General features: G+C 44.4%; 1 protein-coding gene across 1 annotated transcript in view; it reads left to right on the top strand.

The window, feature by feature from the left end:
• Window positions 1-22,684, top strand: part of EFCAB3 (EF-hand calcium binding domain 3) — a 177,827-nt gene that overhangs the window by 21,197 nt on the left and 133,946 nt on the right. The window contains exon 3 of the mRNA XM_073582516.1: window positions 20,816-21,395. Coding sequence (XP_073438617.1) covers window positions 20,910-21,395 — 486 coding nt within the window. The 5' untranslated portion in view covers window positions 20,816-20,909. The remainder of the gene's footprint in view (window positions 1-20,815; window positions 21,396-22,684) is intronic.

Genomic DNA, 22,684 nt, shown 5'->3' with positions numbered 1-22,684 from the left:
ACTTTCTCCTCTACAACCTGTCAAAGAAGGGCTGTAGGAACATGCTATATATAGTTTTCCAGTAGCCAATCCCGTTCGGAAGGCCACAAGGGTCAATTTTAAAAACCGGATCCGGCGTAATCCGTCGAAAAACGGATAGAAAAACGGATGAACCGGATGAGACGGATCCGGTTTTGTCTGTCAAGAAAAAGACGGATCCGGCAGAAAACCGGATCCGTCACATCCGGTTTTACGAAACATTTGCCGGATCCGGCGTTCCGGCACGACGCCGGATCGCGCCTGACGCCGAAAACCTGATGTGTGAAAGTAGCCTTACGTGTGCAAACCACAGGTGCTGTAGCTTGCTTAACAGCTCGCCAGCCGTTCTCACGCCCAGTATGGATTACACGTGATTGCACAAAGGTGAGAAAGGGTACCGTATCCCCAGATAACATGTATGGATAGCGTACACATTCAAAAGATATGTCTATACATCAGGAGGCAGGCTCAGACGGTGTTAGGCCCAGTATGGCTTGCAAGTGATTGCACAAAGGTGAGAAAGGGTACCGTATCCCCGGATAACATGTATGGATAGCGTACACATTCAAAAGATATGTCTATACATCAGGAGGCAGGCTCAGACAGTGTAAGGCCCAGTATGGCTTGCAAGTGATTGCACAAAGGTGAGAAAGGGTACTGTATCCCCGGATAACATGTATGGATAGCGTACACATTCAAAAGATATGTCTATACATCAGGAGGCAGGCTCAGACGGTGTTAGGCCCAGTATGGCTTGCAAGTGATTGCACAAAGGTGAGAAAGGGTACCGTATCCCCGGATAACATGTATGGATAGCGTACACATTCAAAAGATATGTCTATACATCAGGAGGCAGGCTCAGACGGTGTCAGGCACAGTATGGATTTGACGGCCCAGACTACACAGCGGAGGAGCAGGGAGAGGTAAAGATTGCAAATGCTGGGGCCCTGCCCAAGCAAGGGGGGCCCACTCGTGGGCGTCAGTACTGGCACTGGGCCCCTCATAGTACGGCGGTGTGTCTGACGGCGGGTGTGCACCACCACCGTCAGAGACACTTGATTGCACTATGAGGGACCCTGTGCCAGTGCCCGCGCCCAAGAGTCAGCCTACCTACTTGTCCAGGGCAACGGCACTCGCACGGTGTCGTGCGCTAGGTGGTGACCCCGGCCATGGGGGGGGGGGGGGGGAGGCAGCACAGTTGGGAGTTTTAGAAAGTGGCATATGTTGATGTTGGACATTCAGCTGATGCAAAAGGCGAAATAGGTCAAGTCCCAGGAAGAGGTGGACCAAAGCAAGCCATTTTTCTGTCACCCTATGTGTCATCAGGGGAAGGTGGGACAAAATCCTTGGAAACCCATGCATGGTTCATTTTAATGAAGGTTAGATCATCCACATTTTGGGTTGACAGACGGGTCCTTTTTTCTGTCAGGATTGATCCAGCTGCACTGAAGACTCTTTCCGATAGCACACTTGCAGCTGGGCAAGCGAGCTCCTGTAAGGCATATTGTGCCAATTCAGGCCAGGTGTCCAGTTTAGCGGCCCAATAGTCAAAGGGGAATGACCTGTGTGGGAGAACATCGATATGGGAGGAAAAGTAGTTTGTAACCATAGTTGACAACTGCTGTCTCCTGTCACTTTCCATCGATGCTGTATTACCAGTTGTGTGAGCGGTACTTGAAAAATCAGTCCACAACATTGTCATAAAACCCCTGTCTCCAACGCCACTTCTGCTGTGTGCACCATGAACACCTCTGCCAAGCTGCCCCCGGCCCGTACGGCTCGTGTGAGAACCATCACCGCTGCTGTGTGCTGGGAATGCCTAAAGCAACCGATTTACCAGAGTTGCTTGTTTATTAGCCAATATTAGGTCAAGGTTCTCCTGAGGCATGATGTTTTGTAATTTGCCTTTATAGCGTGGATCCAGGATGCTGGCCAACCAGTAGTCGTCATAGTTCATCATTTTGGCAATGCGGGGGTCCCTTTTTAGGATCCGCAAGGCATAATCTGACATGTGGGCCAATGTTCCCGGTGTCAATGATGCACTGCGAGTGCTGGTTGGAGGAGCACTTTCTGGCAAATCCACATCCCTCCAGTCACGCACAAACCCTGTACCAGACCTTGCCACGCCAACATTTTCACTTGCCCCACGAGATGCATCCTCCTCCCCTAAGTAATCATCCCCATCATCATCCTCCTCCTCCTCTTCTTCCTCCAACTCGTCCAGGAGAGGTCCCTGAGCAGACAAAGGCTGAATGTCATCAAGGATTCCCTCCACCTCTTCCTCCTCGTCAACATTGGCTGCAGACGCCTGCTCCTTAAGGTGCGTCAAAGTTTGCATGAGCAGACGCATAAGTGGGATGCTCATGCTTAGGATGGCGTCGTCTGCGCTTACCAGCCGTGTGCATTCCTCAAAACACTGAAGGACTTTACAGAGGTCTTTCGGCTTCGACCACTGCACACCTGTCAACTCCATGTCTGCTCTCAAAGTGCCTGGCCGTGTATCCTCCCACAAATGCATTATGGCCTGCCTCTGCTCGCACAGCCGCTCCACCATGTGCAGGGTGGAGTTCCACCTTGTTGCAATGTCGATAATGAGGCGGTGGTTGGGAAGGTGGAGCAATCGCTGCAGCTTCTGCATACGAACGGAGTGTACAGGCGACCGGCGGATGTGCGCGCACAGTCTTCGCACCTTATGGAGCAGGGCTGTTAACGCCGGATAATTTTTGAGGAAGCACTGCACCACCAGGTTCAAGGTGTGAGCCAAGCAAGGTATGTGGCTGAGTTTTGAAAGGGCTATGGCTGCCACAAAATTACGGCCGTTATCACTAACTACCTTGCCTGCCTCAAGATGTACACTGCCCAGCCATGACTCAGTTTGTCGCTTCAAGTACTCGGCCAGCACCTCGGCGGTGTGTCTGTCGCCCAAACACATCATCTGCAACACAGCCTGCTGATGCTTTCCACTAGCTGCTCGATAGGGGGACACCTCATGTGCAACAGTGGCAGCTGCAGATGGAGTGCTCGTACGACTGCGCTCTGTGGACGAGCTTTCGCTTCTGGAGGAGGAGGAGGGTGGAACGCCTACAGCCAACTGTTTCCTATACCGTGGGCTAGGCAGCACTGTCCCACCACCGCTGTCCCCTGTGGACCCTGCATCCACCACATTAAACCAGTGCGCAGTGATGGACACGTAACGGCCCTGGCCATGCCGACTGGACCATGCATCAGTTGTGAGGTGCACCTTTCCACTCACTGACTGCTTGAGTGCATGGACAATGCGGTCTTTCACATGATGGTGGAGGGCTGGGATGGCTTTGCGAGAGAAGAAGTGGCGACTGGGTAGGTCATAGCATGGTACTGCATAGGCCATGAGTTCGCGGAAAGCTGCGCTTTCCACCAACCGATAGGGCATCATCTCAAACGAGATTAGTTTGGCAATGTGGGCGTTCAGACCCAGTGTACGCGGATGAGAGACTGAGTACTTTCTTGACCTACTCATAGTGTCTGGGAGGGTGAGCTGGACTTGAGAGCTGCATATGGTGGAAGTAGCGGTGGACAGGGCGGACTGAGAGAGGGTTGATGATGGTGATGGAGTTGGTGTTCTTTCTGATGGCCTAGATTCAGTATTTCATTGATATAACAGTGGGATTCCCTGACTGCTGTGGCCTTGCAACGACACCTCAACATTTGCTGCTGTGCTAACCGGTGGGCTTACAGTGGGGGAAACAATGTAGCGTTGCTGACTACCTTCTTTGTGATCAGTTGCACATGTGGCACTTGAGGTTTGGTGTTGTGTCCACGCTTGCAAGTGCATGCTGGTTAAATGTCTAAGCATGCAACTGGTGTTCAAATTTTTCAGATTTTTCCCTCGGCTAAAGGTCTTTGTGCACTTCTTACAGATAACCTTGGCCTGATCATGAGGATTTTGTTCAAAAAAGTGCCACACTGCACTCTTCCTACTTTGGCAGACATTTTGCGGCCTAGCACGCTGTGATGTTTTGACCCTCTGGACAAGCTGTCCAGCAACTCTTTTGATTTTTGGAACCTGTCTTTGGAGTGCTCCGGGCCTGCCAGATAACAGCTGTTGCGATGTTGATGTCTGCTGTGGATGATCCTCATCTGAGCTATTGAAAGCAGCACCCTCTTCCCCCAATGGATGCCAATCTGGGTCAACAACTGGGTCATCCATCACCTCCTCTTCAATGTCATGTGCACCTTCCTCTGTGTCACCGTGTATGGTGGTATAGTGTGCGGGAAGGGGCACCTGAGTCTCATCAGGGTCAGAATCTGGCTCTGTACACTGCGAGGACAATGTAGTGCTCTGAGTGAATGTACCAGCAGAATCATCTATCAGCGGCTGTGCATCAGTGCACTCCATGTCAGATTCATCTTGGCCTGGGTAATTCACCATTTCACTTGATAATCCAGGCATGGTATGTGAAAACAGCTCCATGGAGTAATCAGTAGTATGGCCTGCGTCATCCTTCAATCTTGGTTGGGGTGAAGGACACAAGGAAAGGTGTGGTTCATGAACATGAGCCTCCAATGACGACTCAGTGCTTTTACTTTTTACAACTTCAGAAGAGGAGGCGATAGAGCTGGAGGCTGAGTCAGCAATGTAAGACAAAACTTTTTCCTGATGCTCTGGCGTTAAAAGCGGTTTGCCAACTCCTAGAAAACTAAGCCTTCGAAGCCTTATGGAGCCAGACGATGACGCAGGCTCAACACCTCCTGCATTCGGTCCTATTTTGCTTTTGCCACTACCATCAGATCCACCACCAACACCATCATTACCAGCTGCCAACCCCCGCCCAATTCCACGGCCTCTTCCACTAGCGTTCCTCATTTTTGGTAGAAATGTAGACAAAATCCTACAAACTATATAGTAATGTAAAACAAGGTACAAGGTGTCTATAGGACAGGGGAGATTTAGATTTTCTGCAGACACTTGTGGACACTGGACACTTGGATTGTGTGAGGCCCACTGAATATCACAGCGCTATGTCACAGGCTCGATGGCACAGGTGTGAAAAAAGTGACTACAGGATAAGGGAGATTTTGAAGTTCTGCAGACACTTGTGGACACTGGACACTTGGATTGTGTGATGCCCACTGAATATCAGAGCGCTATGTCACAGGCTCAATGCAGCAGGTGTGAAAAAAGTGACTACAGGATAAGGGAGATTTTGAATTTCTGCAGACACTTGTGGACACTGGACACTTGGATTGTGTGAGGCCCACTGTATATCACAGCGCTATGTCACAGGCTCGATGGCACAGGTGTGAAAAAAGTGACTACAGGATAAGGGAGATTTTGAATTTCTGCAGACACTTGTGGACACTGGACACTTGGATTGTGTGAAGCCCACTGAATATCAGAGCGCTATGTCACAGGCTCGATGGCACAGGTGTGAAAAAAGTGACTACAGGATAAGGGAGATTTTGAATTTCTGCAGACACTTGTGGACACTGGACACTTTTGGATTGTGTGAGGCCCACTGAATATCAGAGCGCTATGTCACAGGCTCGATGGCACAGGTGTGAAAAAAGTGACTACAGGATAATGGAGATTTTGAATTTCTGTAGACACTTGTGAACACTGGACACTTTTGGATTGTGTGAGGCCCACTGAATATCAGAGCGCTATGTCACAGGCTCGAGGGCACAGGTGTGAAAAAAGTGACTACAGGATAAGGGAGATTTTGAATTTCTGCAGACACTTGTGGACACTGGACACTTTTGGATTGTGTGAGGCCCACTGAATATCACAGCGCTATGTCACAGGCTCGATGGCACAGGTGTGAAAAAAGTGACTACAGGATAAGGGAGATTTTGAATTTCTGCAGACACTTGTGAACACTGGACACTTTTGGATTGTGTGAGGCCCACTGAATATCAGAGCGCTATGTCACAGGCTCAATGGCACAGGTGTGAAAAAAGTGAATTGTAGAATTGGGCAGAATAGGAATCTCCCTAGAGTGTAGGTCTGTAAGAACGGAACAAGTCCTCCACTTATCCTTCCACAGTGACACACAGATAGCAGTGAAGCTGTGATAACAGCCGTTACACGGTACTGTGTGAGGAGCGTACACCGCTGTATGGTGTGAATAAATGCACGCTCAGTACCTTAGCAGGACAAAAAAAAAAAAATTGGGATTGCTTTTAAAAAAGCAGTTTGCAGAGCAGTGGGTAAACAGCAATGCAGCTGTCAGGAAGCCTTAGAAGGCAGCCTAACAACCAACACCGCTGATCCACCACAATATAGCCTCCCCTTGCACTGCACACACAGTGACTGGTGTGTTGCACAGGCAAAATCGCTAGCAGCAGAAGCAGTTTTTTTGTCTTCTTCCCTGCCTAACGCTCTCCCTACAGAATCAGCAACCTCTCCCTATGCTAAGATCGGCAGAAGTAAGATGGCGGTCGGCGTGCACGCCCTTTTATGACCCCTGTGACGCCCACCAAAGCAAGCCAATCACTTGCATGCCCTTCTGAAAGATGGTGGTGACCCCTGCCTATGTCATCACGTTGCCCACAGTGTCCGTGGATCCTGATTGGCTGAAAAAGAGCGCTAAACAAACTTTTGAAACGCGACTTTGGCGCGTAAGTCGCCGACCTCGTGGCCGACCTCATCCTAGGGTCGGGTTTCATGAAACCTGACTTTGCCAAAAGTCGTCGACTTTTGAAATTGTTCGACCCGTTTCGCTCAACTCTAGTTATTATATTTACTGTACGATATATTACAGCCTGTTCTTACCCTTCATCATAAACAAGAGTTATTGTGCAAAGAAATAAAGCGGTTGACTTCTATTTTCATTCCTACGACTGGACGGGCACGGCATGGCCATGTTTATGTTGTATATATGTGACCAACACTTTTGGACATGACTGTGTGTGTTTATATGACTATATTGTAGAGGTTTGCACTCACTCAGCTGTGGTTGAAGTAGGCACAGGAAACAGTTTTGTTAAAATGTCCAGGCAGGTTTATTAAGACTGCATAAACCGCTAAGGAAACCAAACAAAAGAACAGCCTTTTCTGACACAAAGTGAAAACACAAATTGAAAAGTCCATACAATATTGCAGGTTCGCCCGCTCAGGATAGTGTCCAGGGCCGGACCGAGAGATTACGGCGCCCTAGGCGAAACTATTTTGTTGCGCCCCTACTATTCTTGGCAGTAGATGAAAACTTGGGATATAAATTTAGGAGCAAAATAAACCACAACAACAATGATTAATTAACTCTCTCCTAACTCTTTAATCTTCTGAGAAGTTGTATAGGACAAATATATACAAAGTAATCAATAACACAAAACAAAAACGACCATAGGTAATTAAAATTTTTGTTTCCTTGCCTTCTTTTTTGAAAAGTCTGACACTAAGTCACCGAGATTAATTTGTTTAGCAACTACAGATTCTATCGAAATTGTTGCCAACCCAACCAACCTCTCTTGCGTCATATTTGCCCTTAAATATGTACACTTTTCTTTCCATCCCTAAAACTTTTTGCCTTTTGAAAAGATTTTTTATAATTTTTTCTATTTTTTCTCTGGCGCCCCCTTTGGGTCGGTGCCCTAGGCGGCCGCCTAGTTCGCCTATACGTTCGGGCCGGCCCTGATAGTGTCCAGTTCTTAAGGTCTTAACACAGACCAAGACACATGAGATCCACACATCTCCAGACACTGAATGAGACACTTGGCCTCAATTTTATCTGCCAAGTCATGCAACCAGGGTGGGGATATGTGAGCAGTCATTCCTGCCCATCTCTTTTGACTGCTCATAAAACCTGGCCCTAAAATGCTGTATTAACTCTCTCAGCACTATGCAAACTGGAGCATGCTTTTCCGAGCTTACATCACCGAAGCTACCAACCTCGATGCAATCAAGAAAGGAATATCCCACTAACAAAGGACTAAAGAAAATCTCGGAGTAACATAGCTTCTGATTAAAAATTGCCTTTATTTATGTGGCTGGCAAATAGTAGTACAAGATTTAAAAACAAGTGCCTGTGCTCGGGAAAAAAAAAAAATATATAAATATAAATGAATTAAATACTATAGTTAATATATGAATATATATATATATATATATATATATATATATATATATATATATGTGACGGACCAATAGAGATAAATGATAATCAATTCATGATATTATATAATCTAGGTAAAATATCCAAGTAAAAAATCAAAGTAAAAAAATCCCAATTGAATCAAGGGTGAATTAAAAAATATAAGCACAATAATTTATAACAGTGAAAAAAATTATATTGATTGCATATATAAGTGCAGTTATTGAAAAAAATCCCATCAACATGGAGAAAACAGTTTAAAGTGTCTTAGTGCAAATAGAAAACATAAAGTGACACTGTGCAAAAAGGGACGAAGGAAGTAATTCCTAAACGTGCGTCGGGCAGTGCGCTGTGCCGGCCATTAGACGGACTTTAAAGATATACCACTGTAATTTACCGCACCATTGAATCCCTTTTTGCACAGTGTCACTTTGCAAAGTCCAGATAAACCACATTAGCCGCATTACCAATATTCAGATATGCACATACCTATTCATAGAAGCCCAATATGTTAGTTAGACATGACTTATTCTTCACGAATCCACGCTGGTTGGCAGTTATATTATTATCTACAATATATAGTCATTGCCCCCTAAACCTAATAACTGGTTGAGTCACGCATAGCAGCAACAACTTCCATTAAGCGTTTGCGTTAACTGGCAATAAGTCTTTTACAGTGCTCTGTAGGAATTTTGTCCCACTCATCTGTGCAGAATTGTTGTAATTCAGCCACAGTGGAGGGTTTCCGAGCATGAACCGCCTTTATAAGTTCATGCCACAGCATGTTAGTTATAATAATAACTTTTATTTCTATAGCGCCGACATAGTCCGCAGCACTTTACATTTCAGAGGGGACTTGTACAGACGATAGACATTACAGCATAACAATAATCACATAGATCATAACAGATACCAAGAGGAATAAGGGCCCTGCTCGCAAGCTTACAATCTATGAGGAAAAAGGTAGACACGAAAGGTGGGTGGTAACAATTGCCCTGATTGTTTGGACCAGCCATAATGTTAAGTGTGTAACAGTACGGACACAGAGGGCTAATAGATGCATAAAGCATGTGGGAACATGATGCGGGGAGCCTGGTTATGGTAAAACTTTTGACTGTGCCACACAGGGATAGATTAGGTTAATGTGTTGAGGCGGTAGGCCAGTCTGAATAAATGCGTTTTCAGGGCACGCTTAAAATTGTAGGGATTGAGGACTAATCGTATTGACCTGGGAAGTGCATTCCAAAGAATTGGCGCAGCACATGTATATTCTTGGAGACGGGAGTGGGAGGTTCTGATTATTGAGGATGCTAACCTCAGGTCATCAGCAGAACGGAGGGCGCGGGTAGGGTGGATCAGTTGGATCAAGGTCAGGAATTTGACTAGGCCACTCCAAAGTCTTAATTTTGTTTTTTTTGAACCATTCAGAGGTGGACTTTCTGGTGTGTTTTGAATCATTGACCTGCTGCATAACCAAAGTGCTCTTCAGCTTGAGGTTATGACCAGATGGATGGACATTTTCCTTCAGGATTTTTTGGTTGACAGGAGAATTCATGGTTTCATTTTCCACAGCAAGTCTTGCAATTCCTGAAGCAGAAAAACAGCTTTAGACAATCACACTACCACCACCATATTTTACTGTTGGTATGATGTTCCTTTTCTGAAATGCAATCTTAATTCTATGCCAGATGTAATGGCACATACACCTTCCAAAAAGTTCAACTTTTGTCTTGTCAGTCCACAGAGTATTCTCCCAAAAGTCTTGCTGATCACCAAGATGTTTTCTGGCAAAACTGAAACGAGCCTTTATGTTCTTATTGCTCAGGAGTGGTTTTTGTTTTGGAACTCTGCCATGCAGGCCATTTTTGCCTAGTCTCTTTCTTATAGTGAAGTCACTGATCTTAACTGAAGCAAGTGAAGCCTATGGTTCTTTAGATGTTGTTGTGGGGTCTTTTGTGACCTCTTGGATGAGTCGTCGCAGTGCTCTTGGGGTAAATTTAGTCGACTTGCAACTCCTTGGAAGGTTCACTACTGTTCCATGTTTTCTCCATTTGTTTATAATGGCTCTCACTGTGGTTCGCTGGAGTCCCAAAGCTTTAGAAATGGCTTTATTATATTTTCCAGACTGATAGATCTTAATTAGTTTGTTTCTCATTTATTCGAGAATTTCTTTGAATCGTAGCATGATGTCTAGCTTTTCAGGAAATTTTGGTCTACTTCTCCTTGTCAAGCAGGTCCTAGTTAAGTGATTTCTTGATTGAGAACAGGTGTGGCAGTAATCAGGCCTGGGTGTGTCTAGGGAATTTGAACGCAGCTTCCCAAAGATGTGATCAACCACAGTTAATTTATCAGGAAGAGGGGCAAATACTTTTTAATAAGCTATTATCCTAAATGTTTAATTATCTGTTTGAACACAATTTAAATGTATGTCTCAGCTGATGAGGTGGATTCTCAAGAAGTCTGGCTTCTTGAAGATCGGTGGCTGTAGAGGTGGGACAACGACGATAGGAATATTGAGGACAAGATAATGGGCTCCACACAACTCATCAATAAAAGAAGTAAAGACCTTAGTGTATAATAAGGGACATTAAATTCGAGCAGAACAACTCAAATTCAAATTTTCCAGGAAAAATGAACAAACAATCGATTTCAAATTTTGCCTGATGCACTCACCATTATTGGTAATCAATGCATGGTCTAAGGTGTCCATATTTTTTATATTAAAAAAGAATATTGCCCCTGCCCATGAATTAGATTTTTGGATGAAGCTCCTCTCCATATTTTCCTTGATATAAGGTGACAAGGCTTCAATTTCTGGAAAAGACAAAGGATACACTCTTCCATAGGAAGTTTTAGATCCTGGTAAAAGAGGAATACTTCAATCGAATGGCTGATGAGGAGAAAAGGTCTTTTCATTTCTAAAACAAATTTGTAACGTTATGGTATAGAAGTGGTATATTATATTCCAAAGAAGCAAAGCAGAAATGCATTGCAGATTAGATATATTTTTTGATGAAATGCAGAAAATTAGGACTCCATTGGGTAATCTAGTTTGTGGATCATACAAAAATAATAAAATGCTAAATGTCCTCCAAATGAAAAATTCCAACTTGGAGTATCATCTTCTCAGTGTAGAAACAAACTTAGCCAAAAGCAAGATTTACAGTGATGATCCTCAGTGGTGATTTAAGAAGATGTAAAAGAATAATCGGCTGTCTAGCCAAGGAATAATGAAGAAAATTTTCTGCAGCTGAATAATTAGAAGGGAAGACCAAAACATTTATCAATGATGTAGGGACAAAGAAGTGAGCCCCAGATGCACAGGTTCAGTGACTTGCTACATAAGTGAAGGCTTGATAGACGCTCTTGGTAGCCCGTGATTCTGGTCCTTCTCTTTCCATCCCTCTTAGAAGCAAAGATCCACACAAGAAACAGAAGTCACCAGATTCTCAAAGGAAGTAGACAGATTACTACTGGCCAGTTCATCAATAATCTAGCTTGAGAGTCTGGCATAGAAGACTTCTGATAAAGCTTCATCATTCGAAACAAGTTCAGAGGCAGGAATCTTAAATTTAATGGCATATTGTCCTACCGAATAATTCCATGTCTAAAGCAAAGAAGTGCATCAGCCACTGATAAACCTGATTAGGTTCATTGAACACTTTACAAAAAACTGAAAGGAAGGATACAAGTAAGAACATCATATGATAGCCCCGTACGTATGTTGCCTATCGCCAGAAAGCAAAGCGAATATAAAGGCTTCTTTTGTTTTATCAGTGACACATATGGACAAAGTTCAAAGTGCACATTTTAGATTGCTAAATCCCTGGCAGGCCTTCGAATTCCCATTGACTCCTGCTGGTATTGATAAATGTAGGAAAGGTTGTATACTGTAGGTGAAGATACTATTGGCTGTACTCTGGCATCCATCAAAATGGAGAGAACAGGCACTACTTGGACTAAGTCCTATTGACATATATTGGCCCAAATTACTTGTCAAGCAAATTTCTCAAATCTGACAAAGATGTTGTTTCCACTTCACCTTTGGGATCCTTTGGCTTGTAGGGTTTTAACAGAGCTATGTTTTTCAGGAGACTTAGCTTAGTGAGTGTAACAGAGTCCAGCAGTTGTAGCATAGCTGGATTTCTCAGGAGACTCACAGGATGAATATAGCAGAGTCCAATGAAGCAGTGTTGGGTCTATCGGGACACTCATTTAAAAGACCTTAGTAAGACCTTAGACCGTAACATCGGAGGTGTGTGCCAGATTAACAAAGAAACCTAAAGCACACAGGAGCAGAGGGTACACAGCAAGACGATGATGAAGAGCACAACGCTGGAGGTAGGATTTTTTAGTTAAATTTCAGTTATAATAGTTGACTTTAAGAATAAAAGCTCCTGTTGTGAGTTCATTTTCTGGTCCACCAGTTGTGAGTTCTCCTGCCAGGCTCCCTCTGGTGGTAACAGGAGGTAGTGAGGCTGATTTAATCAGTAGAGATCTGCCACCTGATAATGAGGATGATGATTGGACCTCAGGAATCTCAGACTGGATTTAAGACAGCCGACTCCCTATTCTGGTGCTGGTGATTCCTTCTGGCTTGTCAGGTCTTGGTTTTCAGCTCTGTTCCAGTCATCTAAAGCTAAGTTTTTCTGCTAATGTTCACACTTGATTTTGTTGGTCTATTCAGTTTTTTGTGTGGTCAGCCAGCCCCGGCTGGGGCTGTGCTGAATTTCCACTCTTATTTACCTGTATTTGCCAATTTGCTTTTTGTCCCTTATTAGATTGGCCTCTTTTTGCGTCTAGGATTATCGTAGGTACGCTCCACGGCTGCTGCTAGTTGTGTGGTTAGGATCAGGGATCTGCAATCTGCATAGTTAACAACCTCTCTGGTTTTCTGTGACTTAGCTTGTTTTGTTTTTTTCTCCTCGGTGACCCATTCATAACAGAATCACCAGCCATACCGCAGATTCTAGGGTACTCAAAAGCAGGAAAAAGTTGTTAAAAAAAAAAAAAGTGTCAGAATTTTTTTAATATATTTTTTCCTCTTTTTCTCTGGGGCCGTAGGAGGATTTTTTTTTTCCTAATGGAGATTAAGCAATTGTCTGATCGTGTGGAGCAACTTGCTACTGAAGTACAGGGAATTTCCACCTACCTCATTCAGTCACATGCTGTTCAACCTAAGATCCCTACTCCTGATGTGTTTTCTGGGGATCGGTCTAAATTTCTGAATTTTAAGAATAATTGTAAATTATTTCTTGCCTTGAAACCTAACTCATCGGGGAGCTCTGTGCAGCAGGTTAAAATTGTCATCTCCTTGCTCCGCGGCGATCCCCAGGATTGGGCTTTTTCTCTGACACCTGAAAATCCTATTCTGACTAATGTGAAAGCATTTTTTCAAGCCTTGGGGTTGTTGTATGATGAACCTAATGCTGTTGATCAAGCTGAGAGAACCCTGTTGGCATTAAACCAGGGTCAGGATTCTGCAGTTATACTGTCAAAAATTCCAAAAGTGGGCGGTCCTTACTACTTGGAATGATAGTTCATTGGCAGCTCTCTTTCGGAAGGGTTTATCAGAGACTGTAAAAGATGTTATGGTGGGATTTCCTGTTCCCTCTGGTCTGGATGATTCTATGTCATTAGCCATTCAAATTGATCGGCGTTTACGTGAACGTGAAACTACACGGGAGGCGCTGCCACCTTTTGAACAAACGTCTGAACCTATGCAATGTGATGGGGTTTTGTCTAGGGCGCAACGTCAGGAGTTTAGAAGGCATAATAAGCTGTGTTTTTTCTGTGGAGACGCCTCTCATACTATTTCTGTCTGCCCTAAACGAGAGAAACGTTTTGCACACACATTTGCTGTGGGCAGTATACAGCCTATGTTTCTTTTGGCAATTACACTGATCTGCTCCTTATCCTCGTTTTCCACGAAGGCTTTTGTGGATTCAGGAGCAGCGTTGAATCTGACGGATATGGACTTTGCTAAAACGTTGTGGTTTTTCCATGACGCCTCTGCGGACGCCTATTCCTTTGAGGGGTATTGATGCTACTCCTTTGGCGGAGAATAAACCTCAGTTTTGGACCCAGGTGACAATGCGAGTTGCCCCAGACCACCAAGAAAATTGTAAATTTTTGGTGCTGCATAATTTGCATGATACTATTGTTCTGGGTTTTCCTTGGTTGCAAACTCATAATCCAGTTTTGGATTGGAAATCTGGGTCTGTGGTGAGTTGGGGTTGTCAGTGTGTTCTTAGGGACGCTCCTGTTTTCTCCACCTCTCCTCAGTCTCATGATATTCCTGATTATCTAGCCGATTTTTCTAATGTATTTAGTGAGAGCAAGTCTGCGTCTTTGCCTCCTCATAGGAGTTATGACTGTGTAATTGAGTTGATGCCTGAGTGTAAATTTCCCAAGGGTCGGCTTTTCAACTTATCAGTACCCGAACATGATGCTATGCGATCCTAGATTAAGGAGTCATTGGAGAAGGGTCATATTAGACCATCCTCGTCACCTTTAGGTGCTGGGTTTTTTTGTGGCCAAGAAAGATGGTTAATTAAGACCGTGTATTGATTATCGTTCCCTTAACAAGATGACGGTTAAATATCAGTACCCGTTACCTCTGATGTCTTATTTATTCTCCAGAGTTAAGAGTGCCTGCTGGTTTACTAAACTTGACCTCAGGGGGGCGTATAATCTTATTCGCATCAATCACGGGGATGAATGGAAGACGGCGTTTAATACTCTGGAGGGACATTTTGAGTACCTGGTGATGCCTTTTGGGCTCACTAATGCTCCTTCTGTCTTCCAGTCCTTTATGAATGATATTTTCCGTGACTTTGTGGATAAGTTTTTGATCATCTATCTGGATGATATTTTGATCTTTTCTAGTGATTGGGATTCTCATGTGGAACACGTCCGGACTGTGTTCCGGATTTTGAGGGAGAATTCCCTGTTTGTTAAGGGATCGAAATGCCTCTTTGGTGTACAGAGGATTTCATTTTTGGGATTTAACTTGTCTCCATCGACTATTGAAATGGATCCGGCCAAGGTACAGGCCTTTTATGATTGGGTTCAGCCTACCTCTATGAAGGCCCTCCAGAAGTTTTTGGTTTTGCTAATTTCTATCGTAAATTTATAGGTAATTTTTCTGGTATTGTCAAACCACTGACTGATCTGACCAAGAAGGGCGCTGATGTGCTGAATTGGTCTCCTGAGGCTGTCTCAGCATTTCAGGAGCTTAAGCAGAGATTTACTTCAGCTCCAGTTTTACGGCAACCTGATGTCTCACTTCCATTTCAGGTGGAGGTAGATGCTTCTGAGATTGGTGCAGGAGCTGTTTTGTCCCAAAAAGACCCTGTGACTTCTAAGATGAATCCCTGTGCCTTCTTTTCTCGAAAGTTCTCCCCATCTGAACGCAACTATGACGTGGGGAATCGGGAATTGTTGGCCATGAAATGGGCATTTGAGGAGTGGAGACATTGTTTGGAGGGAGCTACACATCAAGTTGTGGTCCTCACCGATCACAAGAATTTGATTTATCTGGAATCGGCCAAACGCTTGAATCCTAGACAGGCTAGATGGGACTTGTTTTACACGCGTTTTAATTTTGTGGTCTCTTTTCTTCCAGGCACTAAGAATGTTAAGGCAGACGCCCTTTCTAGGAGTTTCTTTGCCGATTCCCTTAGTGTGACCGAACCTACTACCATCCTAGGTGAGGGGGTAGTTCTTTCTGCCATTTCGCCCGATTTGAGACGCGCCCTGGAGGAATTTCAGGAGGATAAACCTGAGCGTTGCCCTATGGGAAAATTGTATGTTCCTGACCAGTGGAGAAAGAGAGTGATGTCTGAAATTCATTGCTCCGCATTGGCTGGTTATCCAGGTATTTTTGGTACCAGAGATTTGGTGAGTCGGTCTTTTTGGTGGCCTGCCTTATCTCGTGACGTCAGGAATTTTGTACAGTCCTGTGGGACTTGTTCTCGGTCTAAACCCTGTTCTCGTTCTAGTGGGTTGCTGATGCCCCTGCCGGTGCCCAAGAGGCCATGGACCCATATCTCAATGGATTTTATTTCTGATCTTCCTGTCTCTCAGAGGATGACTGTTATCTGGGTGATTTGTGATAGATTTTCAAAGATGGTCCATCTTGTACCACTCCCAAAGTTGCCATCTTCCGCTGAGTTGATGCCCTTGTTTTTACAACAGGTGGTTCGGTTACATGGGATTCTTGACAACATTGTGTCCGACAGAGGAGTCCAGTTTGTTTCCAGATTCTGGAAAGCCTTTTGTTCCAATCTAGGAATTCAGTTATCCTTCTCCCCTGCGTTTCATCCCCAGACCAATGGACAGACTGAGAGAACAAACCAGACCTTGGAGTGTCATTTGAGATGTTTTATATCTGCTGATCAGGGTGATTGAGTCTCATTTTTGCCCTTGGCCGAATTCGCACTGAACAATAGAGCTAGTTCTGCCACTTTGATGTCACCCTTTTTCAATAATTTTGGGTTTCATTCTCGATTCTCTTCAGGGCAAGTGGAATCTTCATCCTGCCCAGGTGTGGACACTGTGGTTGAGAGAATGCAGCAGATATGGGACCAAGTGGTGGATGAGTTGTCACTCTCTCAGTAAAAGGCCCAGCGATTTTCCAACCGGCATAGGACCATTGGTCCCCGATTTAAAGTGGGTGATATGGTTTGGTTGTCGACTAAGAATATTCCTATGAAGGTTGCATCTCCAAAACTTAAGCCAAGATTTATTGGATCATATAAGATTTTGGAGATTCTTAATCCTGTTTCTTTTCGATTGGCTTTTCCAGTTACGTTCAAGATCCATAACGTATTTCACAAATCTCTGTTGAAGAGGTTTGTTGAGCCAGTGGTGCCTATGGCAGCACCTCCTGACCCTGTGTTGGTTGAAGGCAATGTGGAATATGAGGTGGAGAAAATATTAGATTCTCGTTTGGTTAGACAGAGACTCCAGTATTTGGTCAAATGGAAGGGTTATAGCCAGGAGGATAATTCTTGGGTCTCTGCCTCTGATATTCATGCCAATAGATTGGTTCGTGCTTTTCACCGGGCCCATCCTGATCGGCCTGGTGGCGTGGATGAGGGTTCGGTAACCCCTCCTCAAGGGGGGGTACTGTTGTGAGTTCATTTTCTGGTCCACCAGTTGTGAGTTCTCCTGCCAGGCTCCCTGTGGTGGTAACAGGAGGTAGTGAGGCTGATTTAATCAGTAGAGATCTGCCACCTGATAATGAGGATGACGATTGGACCTCAGGAATCTCAGACTGGATTTAAGACAGCCGACTCCCTATTCTGGTGCTGGTGATTCCTTCTGGCTTGTCAGGTCTTGGTTTTCAGCTCTGTTCCAGTCATCTAAAGCTAAGTTTTTCTGCTAATGTTCACACTTGATTTTGCTGGTCTATTCAGTTTTTTGTGTGGTCAGCCAGCCCCGGCTGGGGATGTGCTGAATTTCCACTCTTATTTACCTGTGTTTGCCAATTTGCTTTTTGTCCCTTATTAGATTGGCCTCTTTTTGCTCTGTCTCAGAATATTTCAGAGTGCTGATATAGTGGGAGAAGTCTAGTGACTTCAGGGTTAATTTTGCTATCAGAAGTGTTGGACATTATTTTTGTAGGGTTTTTTGCAGATTGCAGACAGTGTCTTTCCTTTCCTATCCTTTCTAGTTAGTTTGGGCCCCATCGTTTGCTCAGCCTATTTTCTTGCCTGTGTTTGTGCTTTCATCTTGTTTCACCGTCAATACATGTGTGGGGGCTGTCTTTCCATTTGGGTCTGCTCTGGGGCAGTTAGTTTTCCCCTTTTCTTGCTTCAGGCTTATGTAGTTCTCCGGCTGTGACGAAGCATCTAGGTTCATCGTAGGTATGCTCCACGGCTGCTGCTAGTTGTGTGGTTAGGATCAGGGATCTGCAATCTGCATAGTTACCAACCTCTCTGGTTTTCTGTGACTTAGCTTGTTTTGTTTTTTTCTCATCGGTGACCCATTCATAACAAGCTCCACTGTTAGGTAACAAAACATGATTTTTAGGTTTGTAATTCTGTGCCGATTATTTTTTTAATATCGAACAAATTCAGTAAAATAAATTGCATTTATGAAATACAGTAGAGCCAATTTAGATTTAAGAATAGAACCCTGGGTAGTCCTTTAGTGAAATCAAATAGCTATCACTTCACCACTAAAATCTATTAATGCATCTGACCAAATCAGTTTCAGGCCTTCTTAAAGGGAATCTGTCACCCCTTTTTTGAGATATCATATAATGATATCATTCAATTGTGTGTCACATAAGGATTCTCTTAGTACTTTTGCTTCCCCCTGACCCCGCATCTTTCATGCATAAATACCTTTTATATATCGGTCCAGATGTATGTAAACTGCCGCTGTCTGGTCCGCTGGGCGGGGCTTATTCAACTGCTCCCCCCCCGTCTTGCTCTACGCATTTCTTCTTGTGTAGAGCAAGACAGGGAGGGGGGAGCAGTTGAATAAGCCCCGCCCATTGGACCGGACCGTGGCAGGTTACATACATCTGAACCGCTATAAAAAAGGTATGTAAACTGCCACGGTCCGGTCCAATGGGTGGGGCTTATTCAACTGCTCCCCCCCTCCCTGTCTTGCTCTACACAAGAAGAAATGCGTAGAGCAAGACGGGGGGGGAGCAGTTGAATAAGCCCCGCCCAGCGGACCAGATAGCGGCAGTTTACATACATCTGGACCGATATATAAAAGGTATTTATGCATGAAAGATGCGGGGTCAGGGGGAAGCAAAAGTACTAAGAGAATCCTTATGTGACACACAATTGAATGATATCATTATATGATATCTCAAAAAAGGGGTGACAGATTCCCTTTATCACATCTGTATCAAGTAAGTACGTGAAAAACCGGTACTGGTGTCTTCATTGTTTTCCATCAGTGTGTCATCTGAGTGTCCGTGTTTATTATCAGTGTGTCATCATTGTTTTTCTGGTATGGCTAAAGGAAGAAGTAAATTGCAAAACTTTTCCTATATTTTGCAATGTTAAACAAGGATGGCACATGGATGCCATCCATGTGCAGTATGTGTTTTACATGAACCCATAGCCTGGTATTGGCCCCTGTTATACATGCTGCTGGAAAAATATGGACATGTCTGCGTGTGTTTTAGGCTAGTTTCACATTAGCGTTTACGGCCGCAGCGTCAGGCTGCGCACGGCCGCTGCTAAGCCCCGCCCCCTGTCGCGCCTCCGCCGGTAGCTCCGCCTATGGACGCATGACGCTGCATGCGTCCCCTATCTTTAGCACTGGGGACGCAAGCCGTTCGCAGTATGCGTTTGGCAGCGCATGCGTCCTTTTGACGCTGCGCCGACCAGCGCCAAACGCAACAGGTTGCAATTTGGTGCGCTCGGCGCAGCGTCAAAAGGACGCATGCACCGCCAAACGCATACTGCGCACGGCCTGCGTCCCCAGTGCTAAAGATAGGGGACGCAGGACGCATGCAGACATGTGCATAGCACGATAGGTTATAATAGTTACGTGTGGTATCCATGAAAAAAAACGGAAAGCACACGTACTGGAAACACGAAGGTGTGAAGGAGGCCTCAGTTTGAGAAGTTACAATCCCAATCTCACAATTTAGATGCAAATAAATTAAAACCAAAAGTTCTCCTCAAAGTTGTTTTCCAAGACTTTTCAAAAGATGCAATAGAGTAGGGAATGTGATAAATAGCCATTACTAACCCCTTGACTCCCCTACTGCTCCAGAGCTGCTGTCCTAGCAATACCTTGCAGTTCTAGAAGTAAGGACTTACCATGCTTCAGTCACATGATCATTGAACATAAAATCTGACCATACTGCCGAGGCAAGTGATTGGTTGCAGCAGTCACTTTCGGTCTACTAAGATCTCCAGAGCATCTTGCCATAGATCTCACGGTTGCTATTGCCCAGAGTATGTAAGGCCTCTTTCACACTTCAGTTTTTTGTGTCAGTTAAAATCCGCCAAAAAGGCGGATCCGTACCTAACAGATGTGAACGGATGCCACAGGATACGATATTTGACGGATCCGCCGAATGAAGAATTTTAAAGGAACCGCTGGCCGGGAAAAAAGAGAGAGAGATTTCAGGGTTAAATTTCTGCCTGACTTCCTTTCTTCGGGCATGCGCACTGTAAAATGCGGATCCTACAGCAAAAAAAGTTTCAGGGTCCGTCCAGGCATGCCGGCGGACGCAAAAAATTTGGCGGATCCGCAAAAAAACAGATCCAACAGATAGCCATCCGTCAAGAGTCTCCAGTAATGCAACTCAATAGGTTAAAAAACGGATCCGCCAAAAAAAATGGCGGATCCGTTTTTTCACAAACTGGCGGATTTTGACTGATGGTCAAAAACGGAAGTGTGAAAGAGGCCTAAGCAGTTTAGATTGGAGACCAACTTTTTGAAAAAACTGATCTGTGTCTGATGCCCAAAGCTGTTTGTTAACCACAGCCTAAACATTGGGTGTCTACAGCGCAAGGAACTACAATCTTCTTTTGGATCAAAGCCATCAAAAGACAGTTCATGAAAAGATGTCCCTTAAATGAGAAGCTTTAAAAGCATGAAAATTGTTAAGAAGTAAAAAAGTATTTAAAAATGAGTATATTGGCTTTCTCTTTATCTGTTTTGTAGTATATTAAAGTATATTAACTCTTATCCTTATTTCGTAGTCAATGCAGATTGATTGATTGCTTTTGGTTACACAGGTATTCATCATTTATACATCTCAAGCAGCTAGGACCACGTGTGGAAAACAAGAACAAATAAGATTGAAAAAAAAGTAATTCAGCAAAGCAAAAAATGAGCAAAATAATACAGTGCTGCTATAGAATTTGTAACAGAAAGAAAGCTAAATCATCAAAAGAGGCTCTACATATTGAGAGCAAAAAAGACAACTCAGTGCAGCTACATCACGATGAGAAGACCAGAAAAGCTTTGTCAGGAGGAGCACTAGAGGAATATAAGGAGGCTGTAGAGGACACCACAGCTGAGATCATAGATACACCTATATTGAAACATGAAACAGTGAAAACTATAATCGTGGACAAGAAACAAGTCGTATATTTCCACGATAGAAAAAGTGAGCTGGAAGCTACGGAAGATAAGTTAATAGGAATCTTAAAATGCAAAGTCCAACCTGCAGATGTAAAGCCACCATTATTGATTGCCCAAGAACAAGCTGTGGAAATAAAGCACAAGCCAACAGAATCACAGAATGAACAGATTTCACGTGATAACTTACTACTAAAGACTGTAGGCCAAGACGCAGAGACACAACTTCACCAGGTATTATCTCAAATAGATTTTTGACTAATACACAATTTAGAGTAAAAGCATAACACTTAAAGCGAATCTGTCATCTGTTTTGGCTCTATAAGATGCGGCCACTGCCTTTCGGGGGCTATCTACAACATTCTATAATGCTGTAGGTAAGCCCCCGATCCGACCTGCAAGAGAAGAAAAATAAGTTTTATTATACTCACCCGGGGGGCGGTCCGGTGCGGTCCGGTTGGATGGGTGTCGCTGGTCCGGGTCCGGCGCCTTGCATCTTCTTGTGATCATGCCCTCCTGTTGCTTCATCGCTCCCCGGCATTGCGTTCCTGCGCAGGCGTACTTATCTGCCATGTTGAGGACAGAGTAAAGTACTGCAGTGCGCAGGTGCAGGGCCTCTCTGACCTTTCCCAATCTATGCAAGTCAGAAGAACTTAACATACTTTATAACATTCTGTATTACAAAGAGATTGCATCAAAGAGAGATTTTGAAATCTCACAAAGTGAATGCAACGTATCATACAGAATCATCAGGTCTATGCAAAAGCCAGTGCAGTACTGAGCAATATTGAAAAATATAAACTACAAGCCATAACATGAATGTTCTGAAAAAGTATTTAATGGGTTATTCCAGTGATCCAGTCAGCAGGTTTTTGCTATGTAATCCGAAGACAGCATGAGTTAGGGGTTAAAACACAGAATTCAACTATGTGTCACATGTCAAGCTGCGTGCTGTTATTTACTTACACTGAAGGTTTTACCACCTGGTGAGTATCATTGCTGTCACCAGTTGATGCGCAGGCGCTCGTCTGACTCTTCTCCCCCTTGTGATAAGCACCTCACTGTCAAAAGACAATATACATACAGAGCCCGGTATAGGTTGGGTTAGCTTTCTGTGCTCTACTGCATTGCTAAATCTAAAAAATCTGATTATGTCAGCACAGCTGCATCCAGTAAACTAGGTGATACATTGTTGGATTCAAGGTTTCTTTGACTACATAACACTGCCGTCAGATTAGGTATCACAAACCTTTGGGCTGTGTGCCCACGATGCGATTTTTCAGCGCGAAAACGCTGCGAAAAAGTTTTAAAAACTCGTACAGAACGCCCCCCATGCATTCCTATGGCATTCCGCACATGCTGTGCTAATGCTGCGCTTTTTTCCGTGGCGGAATCGCATCGCGGAAAAAAACGCAGCATGCTAATTCTTTTTGCGGAATCGCAAAGAATTGCCTCGATTCCGCACCCATAGGAATGCATGAGAACCGCTTACTTCCCGCACGTGGCTATGAGGAGAGGTGTGG

The sequence above is a fragment of the Dendrobates tinctorius genome, unplaced genomic scaffold, assembly GCF_039654945.1.
Source record: "Dendrobates tinctorius isolate UK_male_01 unplaced genomic scaffold, ASM3965494v1 ptg000071l, whole genome shotgun sequence".
Taxonomy (NCBI): domain Eukaryota; kingdom Metazoa; phylum Chordata; class Amphibia; order Anura; family Dendrobatidae; genus Dendrobates; species Dendrobates tinctorius.
This window is presented reverse-complemented; position numbering and strand designations above follow the sequence as displayed.